The sequence below is a fragment of the Pongo pygmaeus genome, chromosome 13 (assembly GCF_028885625.2).
Source record: "Pongo pygmaeus isolate AG05252 chromosome 13, NHGRI_mPonPyg2-v2.0_pri, whole genome shotgun sequence".
NCBI lineage: Eukaryota > Metazoa > Chordata > Mammalia > Primates > Hominidae > Pongo > Pongo pygmaeus.
Window position 1 is genome coordinate 20,171,154 of NC_072386.2, and position 22,597 is coordinate 20,193,750.

The 22,597-nt window shown below is 45.4% G+C and overlaps 1 protein-coding gene across 8 annotated transcripts in view; it reads left to right on the plus strand.

Moving 5' to 3' along the window:
* PAX5 (paired box 5) overlaps positions 1-22,597 on the plus strand; it is a 204,471-nt gene that overhangs the window by 11,297 nt on the left and 170,577 nt on the right. For 5 of the 8 annotated variants that reach the window (XM_054501474.2, XM_054501476.2, XM_054501475.2 and 2 more), the window contains exons 2-5: positions 2,313-2,478; positions 7,945-8,142; positions 16,599-16,663; positions 20,346-20,474. In XM_054501474.2, the coding sequence (XP_054357449.1) occupies positions 2,313-2,478; positions 7,945-8,142; positions 16,599-16,663; positions 20,346-20,474 (558 nt within the window). The remainder of the gene's footprint in view (positions 1-2,312; positions 2,479-7,944; positions 8,143-16,598; positions 16,664-20,345; positions 20,475-22,597) is intronic. The other 3 variants (XM_054501477.2, XM_054501478.2, XM_054501479.2) reach the window with 2 other exon arrangements.

Here is a 22,597-nt window from a genome sequence, read left to right on the forward strand (position 1 = left end):
TCCCACTCTTTACACTTCTCTTAACACATCTCTTTTTTTCTCTTTTCTTTCCCTGTCCTGCCTCGCCTCATTCAGACTTTGGACTTCACTTCTTACCAATTCCAGAGTAAGTGGCCTTCCTCACACCATAGTTGTAAACCTTCTCACCACCACCCACTAAGAACTCCATTGTGTAGGATTGTGATGGTGGAGAAGGCCAAGGGGTCTTGGGGAACTTTCAAGGAAGTTGAGGAAGGTAAGAGGCTCCCAGGTTACCCCAAGTCTGTTGTCAGCTGTGGACCTATAGATGAGATTGTGAAAGAGCATTACTATCTCAGCCTATGTGGTCAAGAGTAGAGGGTTTGGGGACCTGCTCTCACCTTGAGAGTCCTGGCTCTGGGAGACCTTTAGGGTTTTTCCCATGATACAAAACAATCCCCCAGTGCTCATAAATGTCCTGCTGGACTGCTTTTGGAATTTAAGTCCTCTGAAGGTTGCCACTGTGTTTTGGGGAGAAAGTCTCAATTGTCAATATAGAGAACAGGCTATTGCAGGTAGCCTGGACCATAATACCTAGACTCCCAGTTCATATCAAAAGTGTGCTGGGTGTTTAAGCTTCCTTTGCCTGCCCTTTGTTTTCCCAGATGAGCTTATACCAATTTTGAATTTATTTTCTTTTACTTAAATCCAGCCTGCTCTTGAAAGATCTGTACAACCTTTTAAAATAGGTGTTCCCAGCCCCAGAACAAAGCCTTCTGAAGGCTCTTGGCCAGGGTGGCTGCAGTCTTTCTGTTTTAGAAAAACTATGCAATTATGTTTCTAGCTGCAAAATCCTATTTGGAATGGTTTTCCTTTTTCTTATGTCTTTTAGAACAATCAAAACTGAATAAAGATCATTTTGAAAATCAGAAATCCAGCTTAGAACTGGAACTAAGTACTTCAGTTATCTATAAAATTGTGTTTTTCCTTGAAATAAGCCTGAGCCTGGACATTTTTGGGAAATATTCATGGGAAACTTGAGTGGATTGCTTGGACAGTTTTTAGGAAATACGTTATATTACGGGGGGTTTTTGCTCCCTTTATTTCAGATGTGGTTCATGAATCTGGGTTGTAGTTTAGTACTGGGGAGAAATAGCTGAGATGAGGTGGTTATTTCATGTTTTAGAGTTGGAGTGTGTATATGTGTGAGACCTTTGAGGTCTTTCCCTTGTACGGTCCAGTCCTAGTCCAGTCTTGGTTCAGGAGGAGTTTCCCCTTCCTTTGCCTCTGAGCTGCCAGCAGCATCAATAAATGCTTTGACTTGGCTTTGGGCTCCAGTCTTCAGCAATGTCAGTGAGTGACTAATTAACAGCTATAAGGTCAATGATGTTGCTGCATTGGATCACTCTGTGTTTACTGGTTTGGCTCTTCATTTACTTGGGTCCTTGTGTCCTTCCAGATGGACCTTGATGTAAGAGAAGGGTGGAGGAGGCACTTTCTCGGGCTCCTTTTACTTAAAATCTATCCCAGGACCCTTGTAAAACCTGGGACCCAGAGGCTTTTGTAGGTTTCTTTATTTTCCCTTGACCAAAATAAAGCTATTTGTCAATTGCAAAACATTGTAAAAATTCCAGGGAAACTCCTTTGTAACAAATCCCTGTGCAGTGGAGTGGAATGTGCTGTGTGTAGAAGATGCTATGACCCATTTCTTTTGTGTGCTTTGAGAAGGTACAGTGGTCAAGTCTGCATGTCAGCCTCACCTTCTTAAAGGGAGGGTTTTAAACAAGGCAATGGTTGGTTTTTTTTCTCAGTACTCTGCAGATGCTGCTAAATTTTTAAAAAATTCCTTAGCCCTTGAATTAGATTGCTGATTAAAAACAAAATTCCCTGGGATATACGTTTATTGGAGTTGTTCTTTTCACTTTTAAAGACATTTGTTAAAAGGAAAAGAGTTTTATTTTTTTCCTCTTTAAATATGATGTATTTTGAAGCATATTTTCTCCCCAGGATCTTCCTTAGACTTCAGCATCACATAATAAGTTGTGCCCATTTCGTTTACGTTGAGATCTTCACACATTTCATTGTTTAGAAAAATTACGGGGAAAATGTTTATAATAGTATGGGGATGTTTGCTGTCAATAGCTCAACAGACTGGCTGCAGATGGACAAAGGCTAAGATTAATTTTAGAAAGCAATCTGGGGACTTCGTGTAGTTTGCACAATTGGACTCCAGGCGCAAGACATCCAGCCTGCCGGCCATTTGTGATCAGAGGGGCTCTGGGTCCTCACAGCGGTGCTTCTCCTATGTGACTGGTTCTAACCACCCTTTCCCTTTCGTTTCTGATCTGTTTCAGGACATGGAGGAGTGAATCAGCTTGGGGGGGTTTTTGTGAATGGACGGCCACTCCCGGATGTAGTCCGCCAGAGGATAGTGGAACTTGCTCATCAAGGTGTCAGGCCCTGCGACATCTCCAGGCAGCTTCGGGTCAGCCATGGTTGTGTCAGCAAAATTCTTGGCAGGTAAAGGCAGGAGCTCGAGGCTTCCCTTGATCTTTCAAATAAAGACTTAAAACATGACTTAGCAGCTGTCCAATATGACAGTATCATAGTGAGAATCATGGTGGCATTTTGTTTCACACGCAGAGCAGTTTAAAGTTTGCAAAGCCCCAATTCCAAGTAGCCCTGGGAAACCCTTGTCTCTAGTGACATGTGGAATAGGGTGACTTAGTCAGGAGGGAAGACATGTTTTCTGAAAGCCTGGTGAATTGTTCTAAAGAACTCAAGAGTAAGACGTTCTTGGGAATTTCCCTTATATATCTTAGGTAAGCCTGGGTCCCCGCATAGGACTTAATATCACATAACAAGAGTTCAATGTTTCATTTTAATGTTTTTGAAAGCATATTCCACTTTTAAAAGTCAGCTGTTATTTTCAGTTTTGGGTTATTATCAACCTTGTTATGTTGGGCTGCAGTATTTTCCTTCTCTATGTTTTTATTTCCATCGCAGTGACAAGCAGTCAAAGTATGTATTAAATTAGAGAGGAGGAAAAAAAAAAACCCAAACACCAACTTTCAAATATGACATTTGAAAGTTGCCACTTGACCTGGCGATTTGCTGCAAACAAAATACTAACAATGAGGCTTCTCCCATAGGACCGTGCAGCCTTTTAGCACTCCCGTTTATTTTCTCAGTAGCCTCCGCATGATCCAATGAAGTATGTTTTAAGATGAGAAAACAAACCTAGAGAGGCAAAGTGACTGACACAGGTTTATCTAGCCAGGCAGTACCCGGGTTGCAATGATGCCTAAAGGACCCCTAGACCATCTGGGTATCACCATAGCCCCAAAACAAAGCCACAGGTTTGTTTCTGGGCATGTGATCTTGTTTTAGGTCTGCCCTGGCAGGCAGGAGCTTTCTTGGGTTTAGCTGTTCAGTGCTTTCTCACTATTTCTTTTCCCGGGTCAGAAAACAACCTTTGTCCTGTAGTTTGCATTATAGTTTGAGCACAGACGCCTGAATAGGAGGTAAATATTTTGAAGTATGTCAGTGACATTGTGACTTTCTGCTGGCTCCTTCCCTTACATCTGCTGAAATTCAAGAAATTCTCTCAGATGGAAGGAGCAACAGCTTCTAATAACCTTGGGGAGGCTGCTTGCTTGAGGCCAAGGGAAGAAGTTTTAGGACCAGGGGTCTGGCAGCTCCTTTGGGGACCTTGATCCCAGGGTTCATTCCGCATCCTCCAGCCCAGTGCAGGTTACCTGAGCTGTGGGGGCTGTGGGCTTCACTCCTGTTTAGCACTCGGAAGGCAAATGAACCCCAGAGATAGGGGGCGATTGCAGGACATTAACACGATTTTCTTGTTAGGTGGTTGTTTTAGGCAGGCGGATGGGAGCGAGAGAAGAAAAGTCGAAGACAGAGAGACAGAGAAAAGAAAACGAGAAAAAGAAGACAAAGAGAAAAGAGAGTGATTTTAAAAAGGCAGAGAAATAGAAAGAGATAGATAAATGACAAGACAGGAGAAAGAGAGCTAGAGCACAATATTTTAGACTATCTCAGCATCAGACTTCTAGAACCAAAAGGCTCCTAGATATCTTTTTGTGGAGCCTCTTCATTGTACCGAGAGAGAGGGAGAGAGAAAGAAGGCCCTTCCTTTGTTTTTGCTGAGACATCTTTGCTGAGCCGACATTTTGCTCGCCGTTTGAAATCTCAGGGCAAGATAGCCTTTTTCAGAGGGGACACCCAAACATGTGGTCCTCATGTTCTGGTGCTCTGGAGCCTCCAAATCTCCCATGGAGATTGAGGGGGACAGGGACGCTTCCAAGCCCAGCCGGCAGCCTCCTGCAGCCGGAATAGATTTGTCACTAGGTAGAGTGGCACTCGGAAGTTACGCGCCGCTCCGGTGCCTGGCCGTTTAAGTTGTCAACAATAAATTGGAATTTCATAGCTCATTATTTTCATAACTAAGAACCACAGTGGACAAAATGTCACTCTAATTAGAACTGCCTTTTAAGAAACAAGTTCAGCCCTAAAACAGTGTAACTGGGAATTTCTGAACTGGGGCCATTCAATTCACAGATTTTTTTTTTTTTTTTTGGTCACCGAGGAACTTGATGGGCACACGAGAGGTGACAGATTGTAGGGAGAGTGCGATGTGTGGTGGCTATGGTTTTCAGAGTGTGTGGCAAGGCAGGCAAAGTCCCTGGGGCACACAGGGACCCCTGTCATCTCAGGAAGGTGGGCGGTCTGCCAGGAGTGTGGGCATTCAGTCTACAGAGCTCAAGGCTTCGGAGTGGCTTGAGAGGCACAGCTCAGTGTCATCTGAGGCCGAGTTAAATCCACCCAGGGCCTGGCTGCTGTCTTTTTTCACTGGAGCCTGGTTGGCTCCAGTGGTTCAGGTCATTGGAATTGGGTAGTATGTTACACAGTAATAAGAAACACTAGGGATTTTAATCCTCCGCACGTGCTCTTTATTTTACGTTTTGCAAAGCTTATTCTCAACCGTCTGTATTTCTGTCTTCAAAACAGCCCCACAAAGCAAGCAGGGAAAACATTCTTCCCCTATTGTATAAATGGGAAAATTGAGGCCTAGAGAGGCTAAGTGAGTTGGCCAAGATCACACAGAGAGTTAGCATCAGAGCCACCTACACCTCTTGACTGCTAAACTAATGCTCTTTGCACCGAAGGATATTGTGTGTTGGTGGTTGCCGTTCGTCTTTTGTCTGTAAGCCAAGGGGCTGCACGGCTGTTTTGCTGAGATGAAAGGATAGTTATTAAATCTGAATCCTCATTTGATACAGTTTCGAGTTGGGATTTTCGGAGTGTCAGGGTTGCCTTCTAAGTGCCTGGCCCATGTGTCAGTCAAAAGGACGACAGAGACCTCTCATGTCAAGGCTGCAGTTTTCCACAGTTGGCACTGCTCAGGTGGGATGGGCAGGTGGCCCTGCATGCTGCCGCCCACCAGCCATGTAAGTGAGGGCCGGGCTGGGGGGGACCTTCAGCCTGCCACCCTCTCAGAGTTGCTATGTGAATGTTGCAGTCCCATTCAACTAACATATTTTGAGTATCCAGGACAGGGTTGTCTAAATGTCTGTAACCCCTTCCCTGAGATTCTGCCTGTCCTAACAGACACTCGGTGACTATTGATTGAGTGAGTGAATGAATGAAAAATGCATGTGAAAATGCCTGGCCTGGTAAATAGTAAAGTTCTCTGCAATTGCAAGGGGTCATTATTCTTATTATTATTTAAAATTTTGTAAGCAAAGCAGCAGCTTGCTGTAGCAAGAAGAGCACTGAATTTAGAGTCAGGTTTGAAAGCTGGGGCTGTCCCTAACTACAGAAGGGAGTTAGGCAAGTCACTTAGTCTTCCGATCATTTATTTTTCCTTCTATAAATCCCTGTGACCTTGCAGGGTTAGTGTGAGGATCAAGATAATTCGAGGAAGAGCTCTGTAAACTTTAGAGTGCTGTGGCTGAATTATAATGAGTTGTATTATAGTAAAAATTGACTTTACATTATAAAATTGACAGGACAATTGGAGGCTGCAGAGATTGCTGTGTGCCTTGACTTAGGGTGCTTTTCTAGACATCTGGTTGTTTTTGGATATTGTTAAAAAGTTGTTTGTGAGTAATAATTTTTTGGCAATTACAGAAAAATTGCTGAAAGCAATTTTTTAGAAAGAGGGAAGACAGGCTGAGTTTTTACCTTATGGTCAAAATTTGTAAATGACTCACTCTTTTCAATGAAAAATAGACATTTCACTTTCACATCACTGCTTCCAAATTATTTCATCTCTTTCAGGATATTCACTAACTTGGCCTTACCCAAACATACCCAGGCTGAGAATTTCAGCAACTCTGTAAATGCGACCAATCATCTTGGGTAACATTTTCTACCCATCTCAGAATCACCTCGTTCCCTTGCCTATCATCAACTCTTGTTAGGTTTAAAAATTATCAGTCATTTAAAAAATGTCTTTTTGGTTTTTTAAAAAAGATTCAACTGCAAGATAATTTCCTTGGAAAAGGAAATCAAGAATTCTTCTGTAAATATTGAGAGAGACATCTGGTGATGTTTCAGATTCAGAAAAGAAATTATGTCAATTTTTTTCCCCCCTGAAATGATCTTTCATGACACTCTTCTTCTTGGTCTCGGTTTTACTGTAAAACCCTGACATCCTATTTTCCTTAATGAGCAAATGCTGATAGCATGGAAATGTCCTTAGAAACAGCCATTTACCTCAGGGGAGGTCCCTGGAAGAGTTGCCGTGACTTGTGGTTGGTTTTTCCGATTGCTTGAGTTTTGACTTACAACAGATATTTTCAGATAATTCTGCAATTCAACATTCCTTTTAATTTTACACCAGGATTATTATTTTTCTCTTACGGAAAAATAAGTTGCATTTCAGGGGACAGTTTCATACAATGCTGGAGATTGTGCTAGGGCTTGGGAGAGCTGGCAAATCAAAAGTGTAAACTACCTTATTGGGGAAATTGTAGTTCAAGATGCTGGGTGGGCCACAGCCCTAGCTTGCGCATTTGGTCTTGTGTGACCCTAGGAAAACTGTTTAACCTTGATGAATCTCTGCTTTATACCTGTAGATCAGGACCTATTCATTTATTTGTTCATTCACTCATTCATTAATTCAAAGCAATTTATGTGCTTTAGAACTGTTGGAGATAAAATGGGAAAACTGACTCAAAAGTTTTCTGTAAACTATAAAATGGTAGATTAATGTGTAAGAAGTTTGTTAATGCTTAGCCAGTGCTGTCCAATAGAAATACAATGAGAGACTGGCCGGGCATGGAGGCTCACGCCTGTAATCCCAGCACTTTGGGAGGCCGAGGCAGGCGGATCACCTGAGGTCGGGAGTTCGAGACCAGCCTGACTAACATGGCGAAACCCCGTCTCTACTAAAAATACAAAATTAGCTGGGCATGATGGCACATGCCTGTAATCCCAGCTATTCGGGAGGCTGAGGCAGGAGAATCACTTGAACCCAGGAGACGGAGGTTGCGGTGAGCCAAGATCATGCCATTGCATTCCAGCCTGGGCAACAAGAGCAAAACTCCATCTCAAAAAAAAAAAAAAAAAAAGAAATACTATGAGAGCTGTTTATGCAATTTAAAATTTTCTAGCAGCACATTAAGAAAAGTTAAAAAAAAAGAGGTACTATATTTTAATTATATATTTTCTTTAACTCAATATATAAAAATGGTTATTTCAACGTATAACTAATATCAAAATTATTGAGATATTTTACTTTTTTTGGTACTAAGTTTTAAAAATTCGGTGTGTATTTTATATTTACAGCACATTTTGATTCAGACTAGCCATATTTCAAATGTTCAAAAGCCGCATCTGGCTGGTGGCTACGGTATTGGAACGTGCAGATCCGGACGTTTCCTGGACAGAGTAGCCCGTTATTTTGTTGCCAGTATCCACTTTACTGGTTCCTCATGGCTAAGCTTCTTTCTCTTTGGGTCCTAGGTATTATGAGACAGGAAGCATCAAGCCTGGGGTAATTGGAGGATCCAAACCAAAGGTCGCCACACCCAAAGTGGTGGAAAAAATCGCTGAGTATAAACGCCAAAATCCCACCATGTTTGCCTGGGAGATCAGGGACCGGCTGCTGGCAGAGCGGGTGTGTGACAATGACACCGTGCCTAGCGTCAGTTCCATCAACAGGTGAGGGGCTCGTGCCTGTGGGGGTTGGGGATTTGGGGGGATGGCCGGGCGTCCTGGAGGCTCTGCATGTGCCTTTCCTGAAGATCTGTTCTCTCTTTTCACCAAGGCCCCTTAGGGGTTACTGAACAGGAGGGATGCTAATGGGGACTGCTGGGTCTCTGTTACCCTTCTCTTCTTTCCAAACCAGGTAGGAGTCCTAGGCCCAGGGAGAGGGGAGCATGCCAACACCCTGGCTGCTCGAGTTTCTTCTGAGCCCAGAGTTATTTCCATCCCTCCCTTCACCACCCACATATATGTGTGGAACACTTCGCAGTGAATTGTCCTGACCTTCACAAATGTCGCTGTCCCTGCAAACCTAGGCTCAAGGTCTTAGCACTGGCCCGTCTCAAAGATTCCCAGGAAGAAAATCCTTCCTCCAGTTTGGGCAGAGCTTGAGCCAGTGAGTGAGAGGAACATAACCCTGACTTGGAGTTGGGAGACTTGGCTCCTTGTTCCAGCTCCGCCACAAACTCGAAGTGGGACCTTGACAAAGCTCTTTCTCTCTGAGAGCCCAGAACCCCAGTGGTTCTGATGTGCATCTTCAACTCCAGGGGTGTTGTCCAGGAGGCTAAGATGCTCTGGAGCAATGGAGTTGCCCTCTCCCTAACTCATACATGGAATCTCACACATGGAGAGAAAGAACCAGAGAAACACCCTGGGAGCCATGCACAGGATCTTCCTGGCAGCCACACACCTCCCTTTCCTTTCCAGTCTGATCCAAGACACATGGAAGGGCGCTCTCAGAGCTTTAAAAATAAATGTATGGAAGAAAGTTTTCTGTTGTAGATGATGCAATTTCAACTCCATTTAAACCCACAGAGTCAGGGATGAAGTTCAGAGATGAACAGAAATGATGGTTCTCTAAACTCTGCAGAGAAAAGAGAAGGCAGCAGCCTGAAAACTTGGACAGTTTCCATTTCTCCAAATCACACCCTACCATCATCAGTGCAGAGCTTGTGTGGGCATAGGGGACCCTCACTCCTGGCAGAACGAGGTGGTCGGTCAGACTAGAATGAGAGCCTCTTGTCCTGATAGTGGATCTTTCTGTGATGATTCAAATGCACAGATCGCCGTGGGAGTGCATGTGTTCACATTTTGAGTCCTGCTATTTTGTAAATGGTTAGCCTGTTTTTCTTCTCTTGGCAAACCTTTACAGAGGCCCTGATATCATGCACGGTACAGGGGAGATAGAGGAAAATCAGGCACACAGTTTCTCGGTCTGTTCTAGAGGGGCTCTTTGACCAGGGTGGGGTTCTGACATGCACTTAGAAGCCTGATGCACCTGGACAAAATTGCTGAGGGGGTAGCAATGATGATGGTAGGTTTTGGGGAGGAGAGGATAACTCCTGTTCTTTTTCTGGATTATAAGAGGCTCCACTGTGTTTTATGAGCCCCTTACTTCTGGCTCTTTGCAGGATTTCCACGACACAAAACAACATGACAGGCAGCTGGCCTGCTCTGCAGAGGAACATCAGCCAAACCCCTGGTCAGGCTTTGGGGACCCACAGGTTTCCCAACGTAGAGTACACATATAATTGGGGGTTTGCAAGATAACCTTAGGTAGTCCATGGGGGTCACAAAATCTAATGCCTTACACGGGGCCAGGCAGATAAGGTAATGAGGGAAGCAGGCCAGGCAAAAGACGATGGGGAGAGGTTGGGTCCCTGGCAAGCTAGGCAGCACAAGTCCTATTAAAGGGGCAGTGCTTCTTAGCTCCAGCCGAATGCTGCCAGGAATATGGGTCCGGTATTTGCCAGATTTTTTGCATTCTTCAAGAGAAGGCAGAAGCTGGGGCTTGTGTAGATGTATGCATGGATATTTCTGTATGTGAAATCTCTATATTTAAATTAATTTTTTTTATGTAGAGATGGGGATCTCCCTATGTTGCCCAGGCTGGTATCGAACTCCTGGGCTCAGCAATCCTCCTACCTCAGCCTCCCAAAGTGCTGGAATTACAGGTGTGAGCCATCGCACCTAGCTTAATCTATATATTTTTTTAACAGAGGCAACTAATTTCAATTAAAAATGCTTTGCAGGATGAGCATAACTTATTTACAGAGCATCGGTTTACATCCTCTATAATGCAAAGATGCAAGGATGCACATTGTTTTCTAATACATTTATTTTAATGTATGTTAGAAAAACATAAGTAACACGCCAAACCAGTGAGTTTGTGAAGTTTGTGAACTCCCCCCCAACACTCCCACCTACCCACTTACGGTAGGGAACTACAATTGCCTTATAAAATAAATTTATTTAAGTCAAAATTGAAGTGATGTGAAAGAAATGTATGAGGCAAATAGAGCAGTGGTTACAGATGTGGCAAAGGCTGTGAAGGGGCGTGGGATGTGTGGTCAAGAGAGATCACGGACCCGCTGATGCTTTCTGCCTGGACCTGTACTGCGGGGAGGTTCTAACTGCTGGCTGTAGGGCCATGGCTAGCCTCAGGGGTGTCCTGAGTGTCCAGTTCAAAGCCATGGCCAGGCAGGCCGTGCCTCCAAGATGCTTTCATGTCTGTGGTCTCCTATAGTCCTTAAGGCTTGACTCTATCCTGTGGCAGGTGTAGCAACAGAGGCCAAGATGGAGAGTGCAGAGGAACAGTGACTTGGAGATAGACATGGGGGTAGAACCCAGGTTTCCCAATGGTGAGAGGAGGGCTAATTTCTTTCCACCACTGCCCTGTAGGACTCTACGAGTGACAGGACTGAGGATCTGTGAGACGAGAGACAAGAGGGAGGACAAGTATTTTCTTCTTCATTTCAGATCTTCGCAGGCTGCCCGTTCTGCTGCCTGGCTGCCTGCCCTCTCTCATCCTTAGCCTGCTCCGGTGCTCCTCGCTGGGGGCTCCTTTTTGGGAGTATTCTCTGGCTCCTTCCTGCTCTCTTCAGTGACAGCTCACTAAGTGTAGGACAATCTCATGTGGCTGCCTTCCCCACCCCTAAACCCCCAAAGCCAGAGCCATCCCAGCATACAGTTTTATTTTTCAGATGAAGGCAAAGCTCCCACTGCATTCAGATGAATGCAGCTTCTAAATGCCTGCCTTGCAAATGACACTGTGTAAGAGGGTCCACAGCTCTCCCAGCCCCTGCCTCCCTTGGAGGCAACTTTTCACTGTTTCTGATTTCAAACAGCTGGGGAGGAAGTGATGGCTGGATTTGTGGCTATTCTTATAGCCACAGGAGCGTCTCCACGGTTCACCCCTAGGAGTGTGTGCCTTCCTGTTATCTTTCAGGGGACCAACCTAGGAAGCCATGACTGACAAGGGGTTAAGCATCACTGAACTAGTTCTGTTAGGCTTGTGGGGGATTTCCTGGGACACAGATCACCTTGTTCATTTGACTTCTTATGGACAAACGTGTGCTGGGAGCCTGCACAACCTGCAGGGATCGCTGGAATCCAGTCTGAGTGTCCATTGGAGGTGGCCATCCCAAAACTGACCCAAACGGTGGGTTGAATGGGGTCTTCCTTCTATTCCAGCACTGTGGCCAAGGAGTGGGGACTACAAGTGGCACTCCCAGCTTAGAGGGGCAGCTCTATTTAGTACCAACTGGTTGGGTCACATGAGAACGTGGGGCCAGTATTGTTGGGTGTTCTGATTTTTCAAGAGAAGCTAGAAATCAGATATTTATGAAAAATCTCCCAATTTAAAAATGTTAGCAACTAATTCAAATAAAAACAAATATACTGTGCAGGCTAACAAAACTTGTCCCGGGCTGGAGGTGGCCCTGGGGAAGATGTTTTGTTAGTTCTGCTCTTAATTCTAATTTTGGTAGCAGGCCTTCTGAGATTGTTTATCCATTTCCTCTTTCTTTATTTTTTTGTTTTTTTGAGACAGGGTCTCACTCTGTCACCCAGGCTGAAGTGCAGAGGCACAATCATGGTTCACTGCAACCTTGATCTCCCAGGCTCGGGTGATCTTCCCACCTCAACTTCCCAAGTAGCTAGGACTACAGGTGCCACCACCATGCCTGGCTAATTTTTTGCATTTTTTTGTAGAGATAGGGTTTCATCGTGTTGCCCAGTGTGGTCTCGAACTCCTGGACTCAAGCGATCCACTCACATCGACTTCTATCCGTGTCCTCTTTCTTCTCCACAACAGTCACAGGCCTGGGTGCCACCTGTGGGGCCCCTTGCAGCTTGGCACAGTTGGACCCCTGGGTTTTGAATTCTCGGCATAGCTGATGGCCCAAGCTTCTTACTGCACTGATGGCAGTTTGATCAGTGCCATAGATGTGGGTGTTTCTTCAGCCTTATCTTCCTGTTTCCTTTTTCAAGGCACCATGATTTTCTCTTTCACTGTAATTTTGTGAGGACTGGTGGTGGGGCGGGGGGTGTGGGGTGATGGTGAGAAGCCTAGCCTTTCAAAGAAGGAAGAGTGATGTTTCCATGGGATCCTTAAATGCCACAAAGTTCCTCAGAGTTTTAAACCTCAAATTCTAAGTGGGTTTGAAATCCGAATAGCCTTTATGCCTCACATAGGAAGTGTTTAGCAGAGGGACTGTGCTTCCTTTGAATGTGGCTTAAAGTAAAGTGCTGGGGCGTGGGGGCTGGGAGTGTGGGCTGACTCGCTGTGCAATTCTGGGCAAGTCATTTGAGCATCTTGGGTTTTAGTTTCCTCATTCATAGGAAGAGTTTGATGCTGAGCTCCTTTCTCTGTTGGAACGTCTAGTGTGCTCTGCAGTGTGGCAGCCAGGGTCCTGCTCACGCTCAGCTGGTAAGGGATGGGCAGTTTGGTGTGACTGCCAACTCAGCCCAACTGTCCCTGGCTTAGAAAAGGTCCTGAGTATGCTCTTATTGGATGAGTCTTGACAGCCTGTCATTTTTAAAATTTAAAATTTGTTTAGAGTTGTTATGATTCAATTACAGTCTTGTTCTTCCCACTACAGTTTCTTCTCAGTGTAAGCTGATGCTCTTTGTTTTTACTTGGTGACTGCTAAAGGCAGATGAGCAAAATCTCTCACCCCTGGGGGCGGCTTCAGAGGATTCCCTATAACTCTGAGATCCCCCTTTATAAAGGACAACTCTGATGCATTCTTAAAACAGAGTGTGAGAGTGGCTACCTTCCCCTCCCTAGCTTCCAAGGGGACCACTTGTGCTTTATTATTATTATTTTTTTAATTTTTATGGGTGCATAGTAGGTATATATATATATATTTATGAGTACATGAGATATTTTGGTACAGGTATGCAATGAGTAATAACCCACCATGAAAAATGGGGTATGCATCCCCTCAAACATTTATTCTTTGTGTTACAAACAACCCAATTGCACTCTTTTAGTTATTTTTAAACATACAGTTAAATTATTACTAACTATAGTCTCCTCATTGTGCTATCAAATACTAGGTCTTATTCATTCTTTCTACTTTTTTGCACCCATTGAGCATCTTTACTCCCTCACCGCCCTCGCCTTGTGCTTTTTAAAGCAAATGTGAAAAATATGAATATTTTAAGACGGAAGCTAGTCATTAATCTTTACAAAGACACCACTGAAAATAACATCTTACATTTAAGGAGCACCTAGTATGTAGCAGCCACTGTTTTAAGTAATTAATTAATTTAATCTTAATAGTAATCCTATGAGATAGAAATGATTCTTAGTCCCATTTGCAGATGAAGAGACTGAGGCATAGAGAGGTTAAGTAATTTACCCAAGGTCATGTAGCTGGTAAGTTGTAAGAGGGATGGGATTCAAACTCTAGTGGTCTAGTTCCAGAGCCTGTACACTGTGCTACTGCTGCCTCTTAATGATTTATAACAATTGATAATGCTTTCCCAGTGATATTTATAACTATTTTAAAAGAAAATGAGGAAAACATAATTTTCATTGCTTTGTTTACATACAAATTTAATAGTCAGACAATGATTTGAAAAGTAAGGATTTTAAGCTGTACTACAGTGACTTTTTTGCCATATATTTATCTGTAACTATATTTATGTCTGGTATATCCATATATTGACATATCCAGCAATATCTCTGTAGACACATACACACACAGAAAGTGACATACACAAAAATATAAACATTAGATCAGATGCCAGCTTACTTCCAGGTGACCAAAAAGACAACCTCACTCCCAGAACTGGGCATTTTATTATGACCCGCTCTTCTCCCAAATACCATGAGTTTTCTGGTTGTCCAATATGCTTCGAGTTTGCTTAGTTAAAATAAGTGGTTTGAATATTAGGGAAAACAAACAATCTGAATGTATTTGAGGGAACACTTAAGCTGACTGATTAGAAAAGGGCAAGAGGCTCCTTGCTGAGCTCAAGTAGCCAGGCTCCAGATGGCCTGTGTGTGTGTGGTGAGACTATAGGGTGAACAGAAAAGACCATTCCAGGCTATCAGCTGAGGACACGGAGTGCCCTTGGTGCCAAGCACCAAGCTGTAAGGTCAGAAAGGGCAAAGGCTACTGCCTATTGAGTTTAAGGGGAGGCACCCACCTGCTACTTCTGTCCTTCTTCATTTGTACAAGCTGGAGACCCAGTGCAGCCTCAGAATAAACTTTCAGATATTAATGGTCTGGAACGTGAAAAAGCTTCTCATAGAATGTTGCATGAAAACAGCCCGATGCAAAACTGTATACATGGAGGCTGAATGCGGTGGCTCACGCCTGTAATCCCAGCACTTTGGGAGGCCGAGGAAGGCGGGCCACTTGAGGTCAGGAGTTGGAGACCAGCCTGGCTAACATGGTGAAACCCCTTCTCTATTAAAAATACAAAAATTAGGCGGTGGCATGCGCCTGTAGTCCCAGCTACTCGGGAGGCTGAGGTAGGAGAATCAGTTGAACCTGAGAGGCAGAGGTGGCAGTGAGCCGAGGTTATGCCACTACACTCCAGCCTGGGCGACAGAGAGAGACTTCATCTCAAAAAACAAAACAAAACAAAACAAAAACAAACAAACAAACAAAAAACTGGGCATGGTGGTGCATGCCTGTAATCCCAGCTGCTTGGGAGGATGAGGCAGGAGAATCACTCAAACCTGGGAGGCGGAGGTTGCAGTGAACTGAGATCGCACCACTGCACTCCAGCCTGGGCAACAGAGCAAGACTCTGTCTCAAAACAAACAACAACCACAACAAAAAAAAATGTATACATGGCATAATCCTGATTTTGTTAAGAGAAAAATGGATATTTCTAAATATGCCCAGGAATGCTGGTATAAAGGAAATACACCAAAATATGGTTTTTAGATGTCTTCTTTATACTTTCCCATGCTGTCCAAAGAGTCTACAACGAACATATATTACTGTTATAATGAGGAAAAACTCTAATAAATGTCCTTTCAAAAGGTAACAGTTTGAGACTGGAATATAACTTTTCCAAAGAAACTGGACATTTTATTATACCCACTCTTCTCCCAAATGCCAAGGAAGGAGCTTTCTGGTAGATCCGGAGGAGCTTTCCGCGTGGCCCTGTTCTGCTGCTCTCAGATGCTCCGGGCTTGCGGTCTTGCGCGTGCGTTGTCCTTGCTGGAAGTCTACAAACTCTCTAGAGCCTAAGGTTCTGCAGAAGGATGTTAGAGCGGTCAGGTGGCCAAGGGAAGGCAGTACTGCTATTATCTTTTTTATATGTACGGGGCTTTTCCATAAGATCCTTTTTCTTTTCCGAAAATGATTTGGTTACTTAAAATAAGCAGAGTGGTCTGTTCCAACTCCGTCACTGTATCGGAGGTCCACAATGGAATGCGCTTGGTCAAGGTCACAGTGGAGTTTCTATTAGAATGTGAGCAAGGTCTCTGAAAAGACAGGCCAGGATATCACTGGCTCCAGCCCTGTGGATCCTTTCCGTGAGGTTTGGTGCAAGGTAGGCGTCCTCTTAAGAAAGCCAAACCGGATGTCTCCTGGCTGCACTTTGACTCTCCCTAGTATCAGAACAACATATACATCCCCTCCCTTGGCAACTTCCTAGGGGAAGGGGTGTTATCCCTCCTTATGCGTTCTCTAGGGCAGAGAAACCAGCACGTGAGCGCTGCCAGAAGACAGAGAGATTACCAAGTTCAGTTCCTTCATTCCACATATAGGGGGCTGAGGTCTAGGAAAGGGAAGGACTCCCTAAAGTCACTCAATGAGTCTCTTATGGAGCTAGATCTATACTTGAGAAAGGAATGCTTACTCGTAATGTTAACACATCATCCTCTTTCTTCAGAAGAGGCACTTGAAGCTCAGAGAGGAGGTGCAAATTACACAAAGTCACCCAGGGAAACAGAAGCAAAGTTGGGACTAGTCCATAAACCTTCCACCCTCCTGATTCCCAGCCTGGGTTTATAATCTCCCTCCACCTCTGCCCCTCTGCCTCAGCTCGAACCATGGCCCAGCTTGGGTGTGAGTTTTCTGGTTGTCTGTGCATAGCTGGCTGTGGTCTCTTCTCCTTCCTGATAGTAAATAGCAATTTTTTTTTTTTTCAACTGCCCACAGGATCATCCGGACAAAAGTACAGCAGCCACCCAACCAACCAGTCCCAGCTTCCAGTCACAGCATAGGTAAGAGGAACTTTTAAAAAAAATTTAAAAATCTAATGGGCTCCAAATATTCTAAAGAACTTTTAATCATTCTTATGGACAGATAATTCTGCATAAAACACTTCAGCACACGTACTAATGCGCCTTCTTTGTCATTCTCCAAGGGCTGAACCTGGTAAATGAATTTTATAAATACTGCTAAAAGGTTTTGAATTTTACTGATTATTATGATAAATAGCTTTCACCATGAGACAGAAAATTGAAATCTAAGCCAAAAAAAAAATCCACTAATGGGGGTCTATAGAATGTCAGATAATTAAAGTAATAAATCAAGAAAGGGATACTTATTCATAACATTTTCTGCATCATTAGTCAGTAAGTAGTTTTGAATGTGTTTTTTTCTTCTATCAACCAGCCCTTCTACAATTCTTTGTGCACTTGCAGTCTTGAGTGAAGATGTGGCAAAAGTTCCCAAACTTACTTTCTCTCTCTCTCTTGCTTCGATCTCACGAACTCTATGAACTGTCAAGGGCTGCCAGTGGGGTTTCCAGTGCTTGCAGGTGACGTCTGAGAGTGGCTGTGACCCGACAGAATGGGAGTCATACTTCTTAGTGCTCAAGAGTTCAGAAATGTCCTTTGTCTTCCCTTCAAAGATTGTGAATGACACGTGTCTATTTAAGGTGTATTATTTCTCCACTTGGGATACAGGGAACACCGCTGGTTAGCTGGGGGAAAAGTTATTGTACTATATAAGAAAGTGGGCAATGATTTAGCAAGTCTCTGACACTTCTGGTTGCCACAGTCAATCCTGCAGAATCACACCTCAGATTGTGTAACATTTCCACACTTTTGTTATTCCTTCTTTAACTGAAAACTTGAACTCACACAGTGATGGGGAATGGGCAGAGGCCTGGCCTCTAGTCTAGTTCCAACTCTGTCATTAACTCATCCAGTAAAATGCGAAAGTTCTCTCACCTCCCTGAGCCTCAGTTTCCTTATTTGTGGGTGGAGGGGCACTAACCAGGTGCTCACTGAGGCCTCTGATCCTCCATGATTGGCTCTTTGGATAAAGGTAAGACAGATTTCCTCCCTGCCATGAAATAATTCCTCATTTAGTAATCCCTTCAGAAAGTGTCTGCTAGGTCCCTGCCGTGCAGACCTTGGCATCAGAGGCCAAGCCTATAAGAAAGGGAAGACAAAATCCCCATTCTCAAGGTAAAGGGGGAATATAATGAAGAGAAGTTTGCAAGACAGAGATGAAGCTCAAGAAGAAGGGATGGGTGCTGTAGGGGCAGAAGGGAAGGAACCACCAGCTCTGCTGGGCTAGGGTGACGAGGGTGAAGGAAGGCTTCCTGGGGGAATGTTTGTGGCTGAGATTTCACTTGTAGCTGACCAACTATTTCAGGTCCCATAGCACTGAAAATCAAATAGGTATAACTGCTAATATTCTTTCATTTGGTTTAGAAGAATAATTCTACTGTAGGTCAGCAGCATGTTTTGTTCTGTCCCAGAAATTTTTAAATTAAACTACATCTCACATACATATAGCCCTTTAGAGTTCACAAACTTACCGAGGATTGAGGAAACTGAAACTTACAGAGATGAAATAACTAGCCCTAGGTCATGTTGCCAGTAAGTGGTGGAGCCAGAAGTGGAATCTGGGTCTTTTGAGCCTAGAGCAATCACAAAACACCAAAACGAATGTCATGGGCTCTGCCAGCAACATGGTGAGCCTTGGTTATATACGGTGGTTGTTGTTTAAAGTACCAAGTGACATGGGATCTTCTTTCTTCCTCTGTTTTTCACATGTTAATACAGAAAAGGTTGTGGGATTTGCATAAATCTATTTTAAGGAGTTTCTTCTGGTGAAGAAAAAGAGAAGTTAACAATTTCTGCTTCTGTGTCTCTTAAGGAAGATGTAAGATCAAACTGAAATGTGAGAAGAAAGGCATGGCTCCCTCTAGGTTTGTAGGAGCCAGGAGCTGGATCTGCTCCAAAGGGAAGCCGTGAAGGGCTTCTCAGGCAGTCACTACCATTTCTAGTGATTTCCTACTCTTAAGAGTCAAAGGTGGCTCCACTTGCCTCCAGCTGGTTATAGCCCAAGGAAGTGTGTCTGAGATTGATCTGTAGGTTTTAATGAACCAAAAAAGAATTCCCACAGCCCAGAAATGGCAATTCAGCTGTACAGCTGGAGAGGCCCCTGCTGATGGACTGGTCTCTCCCTGGGAATCTGGGGCCAGAAGTTAATGTGAAACTTGCACAAAAGTTGCCCCCCGCCTCCCATCCAATTCTTATTCTTAGGAATTTTGAGACCTAGCTTCAGTCACAATAAGTCACCAACCACTGCCCCTGTTTCTGGGCAGGGGAAATCTAGACTTTAAGTAAGTAAACCCAAAGCTAAGTTCTGGTGCTGCTGTTTATTAGCTAGATGACTTTGAATCACTTTCCCTGTGGAGCCTCAGTTTCCTCATTTGATAAATGGGGATAAATAATAGCACTCTGGGCTGTTGCAACCATCAAATGAGACGTACTGCATTCATGTGAAGTATATTATTGCTCGTCATTGTTTATTAGTGAGAAGCAGATTAGTTATAGGGGTTGAGGCTTTAGTCTCTGGGTTCAAATCACCACTCTGTCTCTTTTGTTTTTTATTTTTATTTTTGAGACAGGGTCTTGCTCTGCTGCCCAGGCTGGAGTACAGTGGCGCAATCATAGCTCGCTACAACCGCGACTTCCTGGGCTCAAGTGATCCTCTTGCCTCAGCCTCCCAAGTAGCTGGGACTATAGGCTTGTGCCACCACACCTGGATAATTTTTTTAAAAGTTTTTTGTAGGTCTTGCTATGTTGGCCATGCTGGTCTTGAACTCCTGAGCTCAAGTGATCCTCCCACATCTGCCTTCCAAAGTGCTAGGATTACAGGCGAGCCCCGGCACCAGGCACTCTGCCTCTTATTAGCTGTATGATCCTGGGTGAGCCACTTATCTTCTCTGAGTTTTACCTTTCCAATAGGATCATCACATTTCCTAGCTTCTAAGATTGTTCTCAGAATTCAATGAGATAATGCCTCAATGCCTGGCACAGAATAAGTTCTCAGAAAATATTAGTTATTGTTATTGTCATAATTAATATTAAAATCAAATCCGGGGAAACTGGAAGGAGAAAAGGCAGCGAGAAAACTATAAAAAGAAGGGGCACTCTGCGGTTTGGAGTTTGTTAGCTGTGCGCGTGAGTTTGTGCTCAGGTAGTTGTGCTTGCACGCAAGGTTGGGTGTGCAGGCAGGTGATGGAATGCCTAATGAGTAGTTCAGGTTTTTTTTGTTTTGTTTTAGCACTGACTGTTGGTGGGCCCCGGCTCCCCTCTTTCTCCTCTCCATCCCCTGCTTCCTGCATCCATGGATAGGCTAGAATTTGAGCGAATGCCCTTCCTGTCCCCGTGTCCCCGTGTTCCTTTCTGCAGGGGTCAGTCCTCCTCAGTGCCCACCCCTCCCTTTCTCCCCCCATCGCAGAGAACTGGGGCACACGGCCCGCCCGAGGCCTGCGCTCGTGGCTCAGGTGTGGCCGCCTCCGCAGGGCGAGGGTCCTCAGCGCCCCCTGCCCACCCCGCACTCGCTCCCTCCCAGCCGCCCCCAGCCCCTCGTGCTGTGACAGCCGGCCCGCCGCCTTCAGCCCTCTGCGGCCCTGACCGCCCGTCTTTCTCCGCGCAGTGTCCACTGGCTCCGTGACGCAGGTGTCCTCGGTGAGCACGGATTCGGCCGGCTCGTCGTACTCCATCAGCGGCATCCTGGGCATCACGTCGCCCAGCGCCGACACCAACAAGCGCAAGAGAGACGAAGGTAAGAGAGGCCTGCGCAGCCCCGTCGGGGATGCGCTCCACGGGGTCTATTTCCGGCGGGTAGCAGCAGAGGTGCCCGTGAGCACCCCCCTTACCTGCAGAGGAGCGAGTCCCCCGGCCCGCACGCTGTCCCTTCCCTGAACACGGGAAAGGGCTGAGCCCTCCGCAAGACAGACAGGCAGCAGGGTGAGACTGTGGCATTCTTGCTGGCCTCCTCCATGGTCACCCCTTGGATAGAAGCAGCGGGCCTGGCAGAGCCCTTGTGGCCTGAGCTTTGGCCTTTAAGAAGACCCCATGTGCGTGCAGATAGGCGGCCCGAGGGCAGGGTGTGCTGGGCTCCACACCCAAGTCCACTTTGTGGGGGAGCTTTGGACCAGAGAGAGGGGGCTGGCCAAGCCGTGAGAGGGGTACACGTGGGGAGGGCGGAGGGGTGGGTTCCCTGAAAGGCCCTGCACACGTCTCAGCAGACAGAGAAGGCCTTCAGCCCTGATGATGGTGTTGGGGGGCGGTGCTGAGGAAATTAATAATCATCTCATCCTTGCCCTTGGGTCTGGAAGGAAGGAGTGCGGGGGTGTTGGGGGGGATTACAAAGATGACAATCTTCCCGGTTGGTTTTTCTCAGCCCCTCCACGGGCCTGGCCGTGTGGTGCCTGGGCCTCCAGAGCCAGCCACCTCCGTCCTGGACACCGGACACCTTAACCGGGGCTCCTTTCCTCTGCATGGGCTGCCAGTACTGGCTGACATTAACGGGTTTGAGAGGAGAAAAGACCCCCTGGGAGCCTGTAAAACCTTAGTCAGGAAAAGAAAAAAAGAAAAAAAAAAAAAAAAAAAAAAGCCAGAGCTGTGGTCTAGGGCCGGAGAGCAGCGTGACAGAAATCTTGATTCAATTATTCTGTTCCTCAGCACAATTCCCTTTCTCAGCTCCGTGTAAGGGATGTGTGTTCTCGTGAGCACATGCCTAAGTACTTAAGATCTGTAACTAGAAAATTGAGTCGGCCCAGCCGTGGATTGGCATGTGGTCTGTGTGTTGCCAGCAGTGCAGAAGCAGAGCCGGTGGCCTTGGTTTGGAACCGTGGGGGTGTGTGGGGAAGATTGGCGGCTTTTGGAACCTGCCTTGCCTCTCTCTTCTGCTCCTGCGGCTCCTGAGCAGATGTCAGAAGTCTTCAACTCAGTAGGCTGCAGTGCTGTGTTGCTGCAGGAGGCAGTGGGCCTGCCATCTCTGTTGTTTTATGAGGTTGATGGTGTCATCTTTTCTCCCATTGTCACCTGGACTCGCAGCAGATGTGCCTAAGCTGGGGCCTGGATGTATTTGTTCACAGTGGAGGGACAGATTGTGTGAGACTCCCCCAGAGGCTGAGGGATCCAGGCGGAGATTTTTGGGGAAAGAGAAAAGCTAGTTTGATGTTTACCCCCAAACAGACAGGTTCTGGCCTGGGGGCATTATTTTACTTTGTTTTTAGAGTGCTATATTGGCTTGCAGTCTGACCAGCAGTCATGGTTTTGCCCCTCAAGCTCCTTTACAAGGTATATCGTGGTCAGAATGTGGGTGGTGTTGGTCTTGACTACTCCGTACTACTCAGATCATTCCTGGAGGAGGACTGCAGCCCAGTGACAAATGGGATTGTGTCCTGGGTGAAGAGGGATCTGATACAGCATCTGGGAACACCTCAAGGCTCTAGGGATATTTTGGCACAAAGAAGAGCAGAATAAGCGAGACTGGATTGCTGCCTTCAAGTATTTGGAGGGCTGACAAGGAAGGAGGAAGGAATGCGATCTCATTGCATGGCCTTAAAGTGTGTGGCCGATGCAGAGGTGATTTCACCTCAGTTTAAAAAGAACCAAGTTGCACGTATAAGAATGGCCTAGGATAAAAGGAGATTCCTCAGGAGGTAATGAGTGCCCTATCTCTGGGGATATGTAAGCAGAGACTAAGTGGCCACTTGTCAGGCTGCCAAACAGAGTATCAAGAATCAGATGTGGTATTGGATGATCTTTTTTATTTTTTAATTAAAGTTTTTTCTTAATAAATAGACATGATGTTTTGATATGTTGCCTAGGCTCGTCCTGGACTCCTGACCTCAAGTGATCTGCCTGCTTAGGCCTCCCAAAGTGTTGGGATTACAG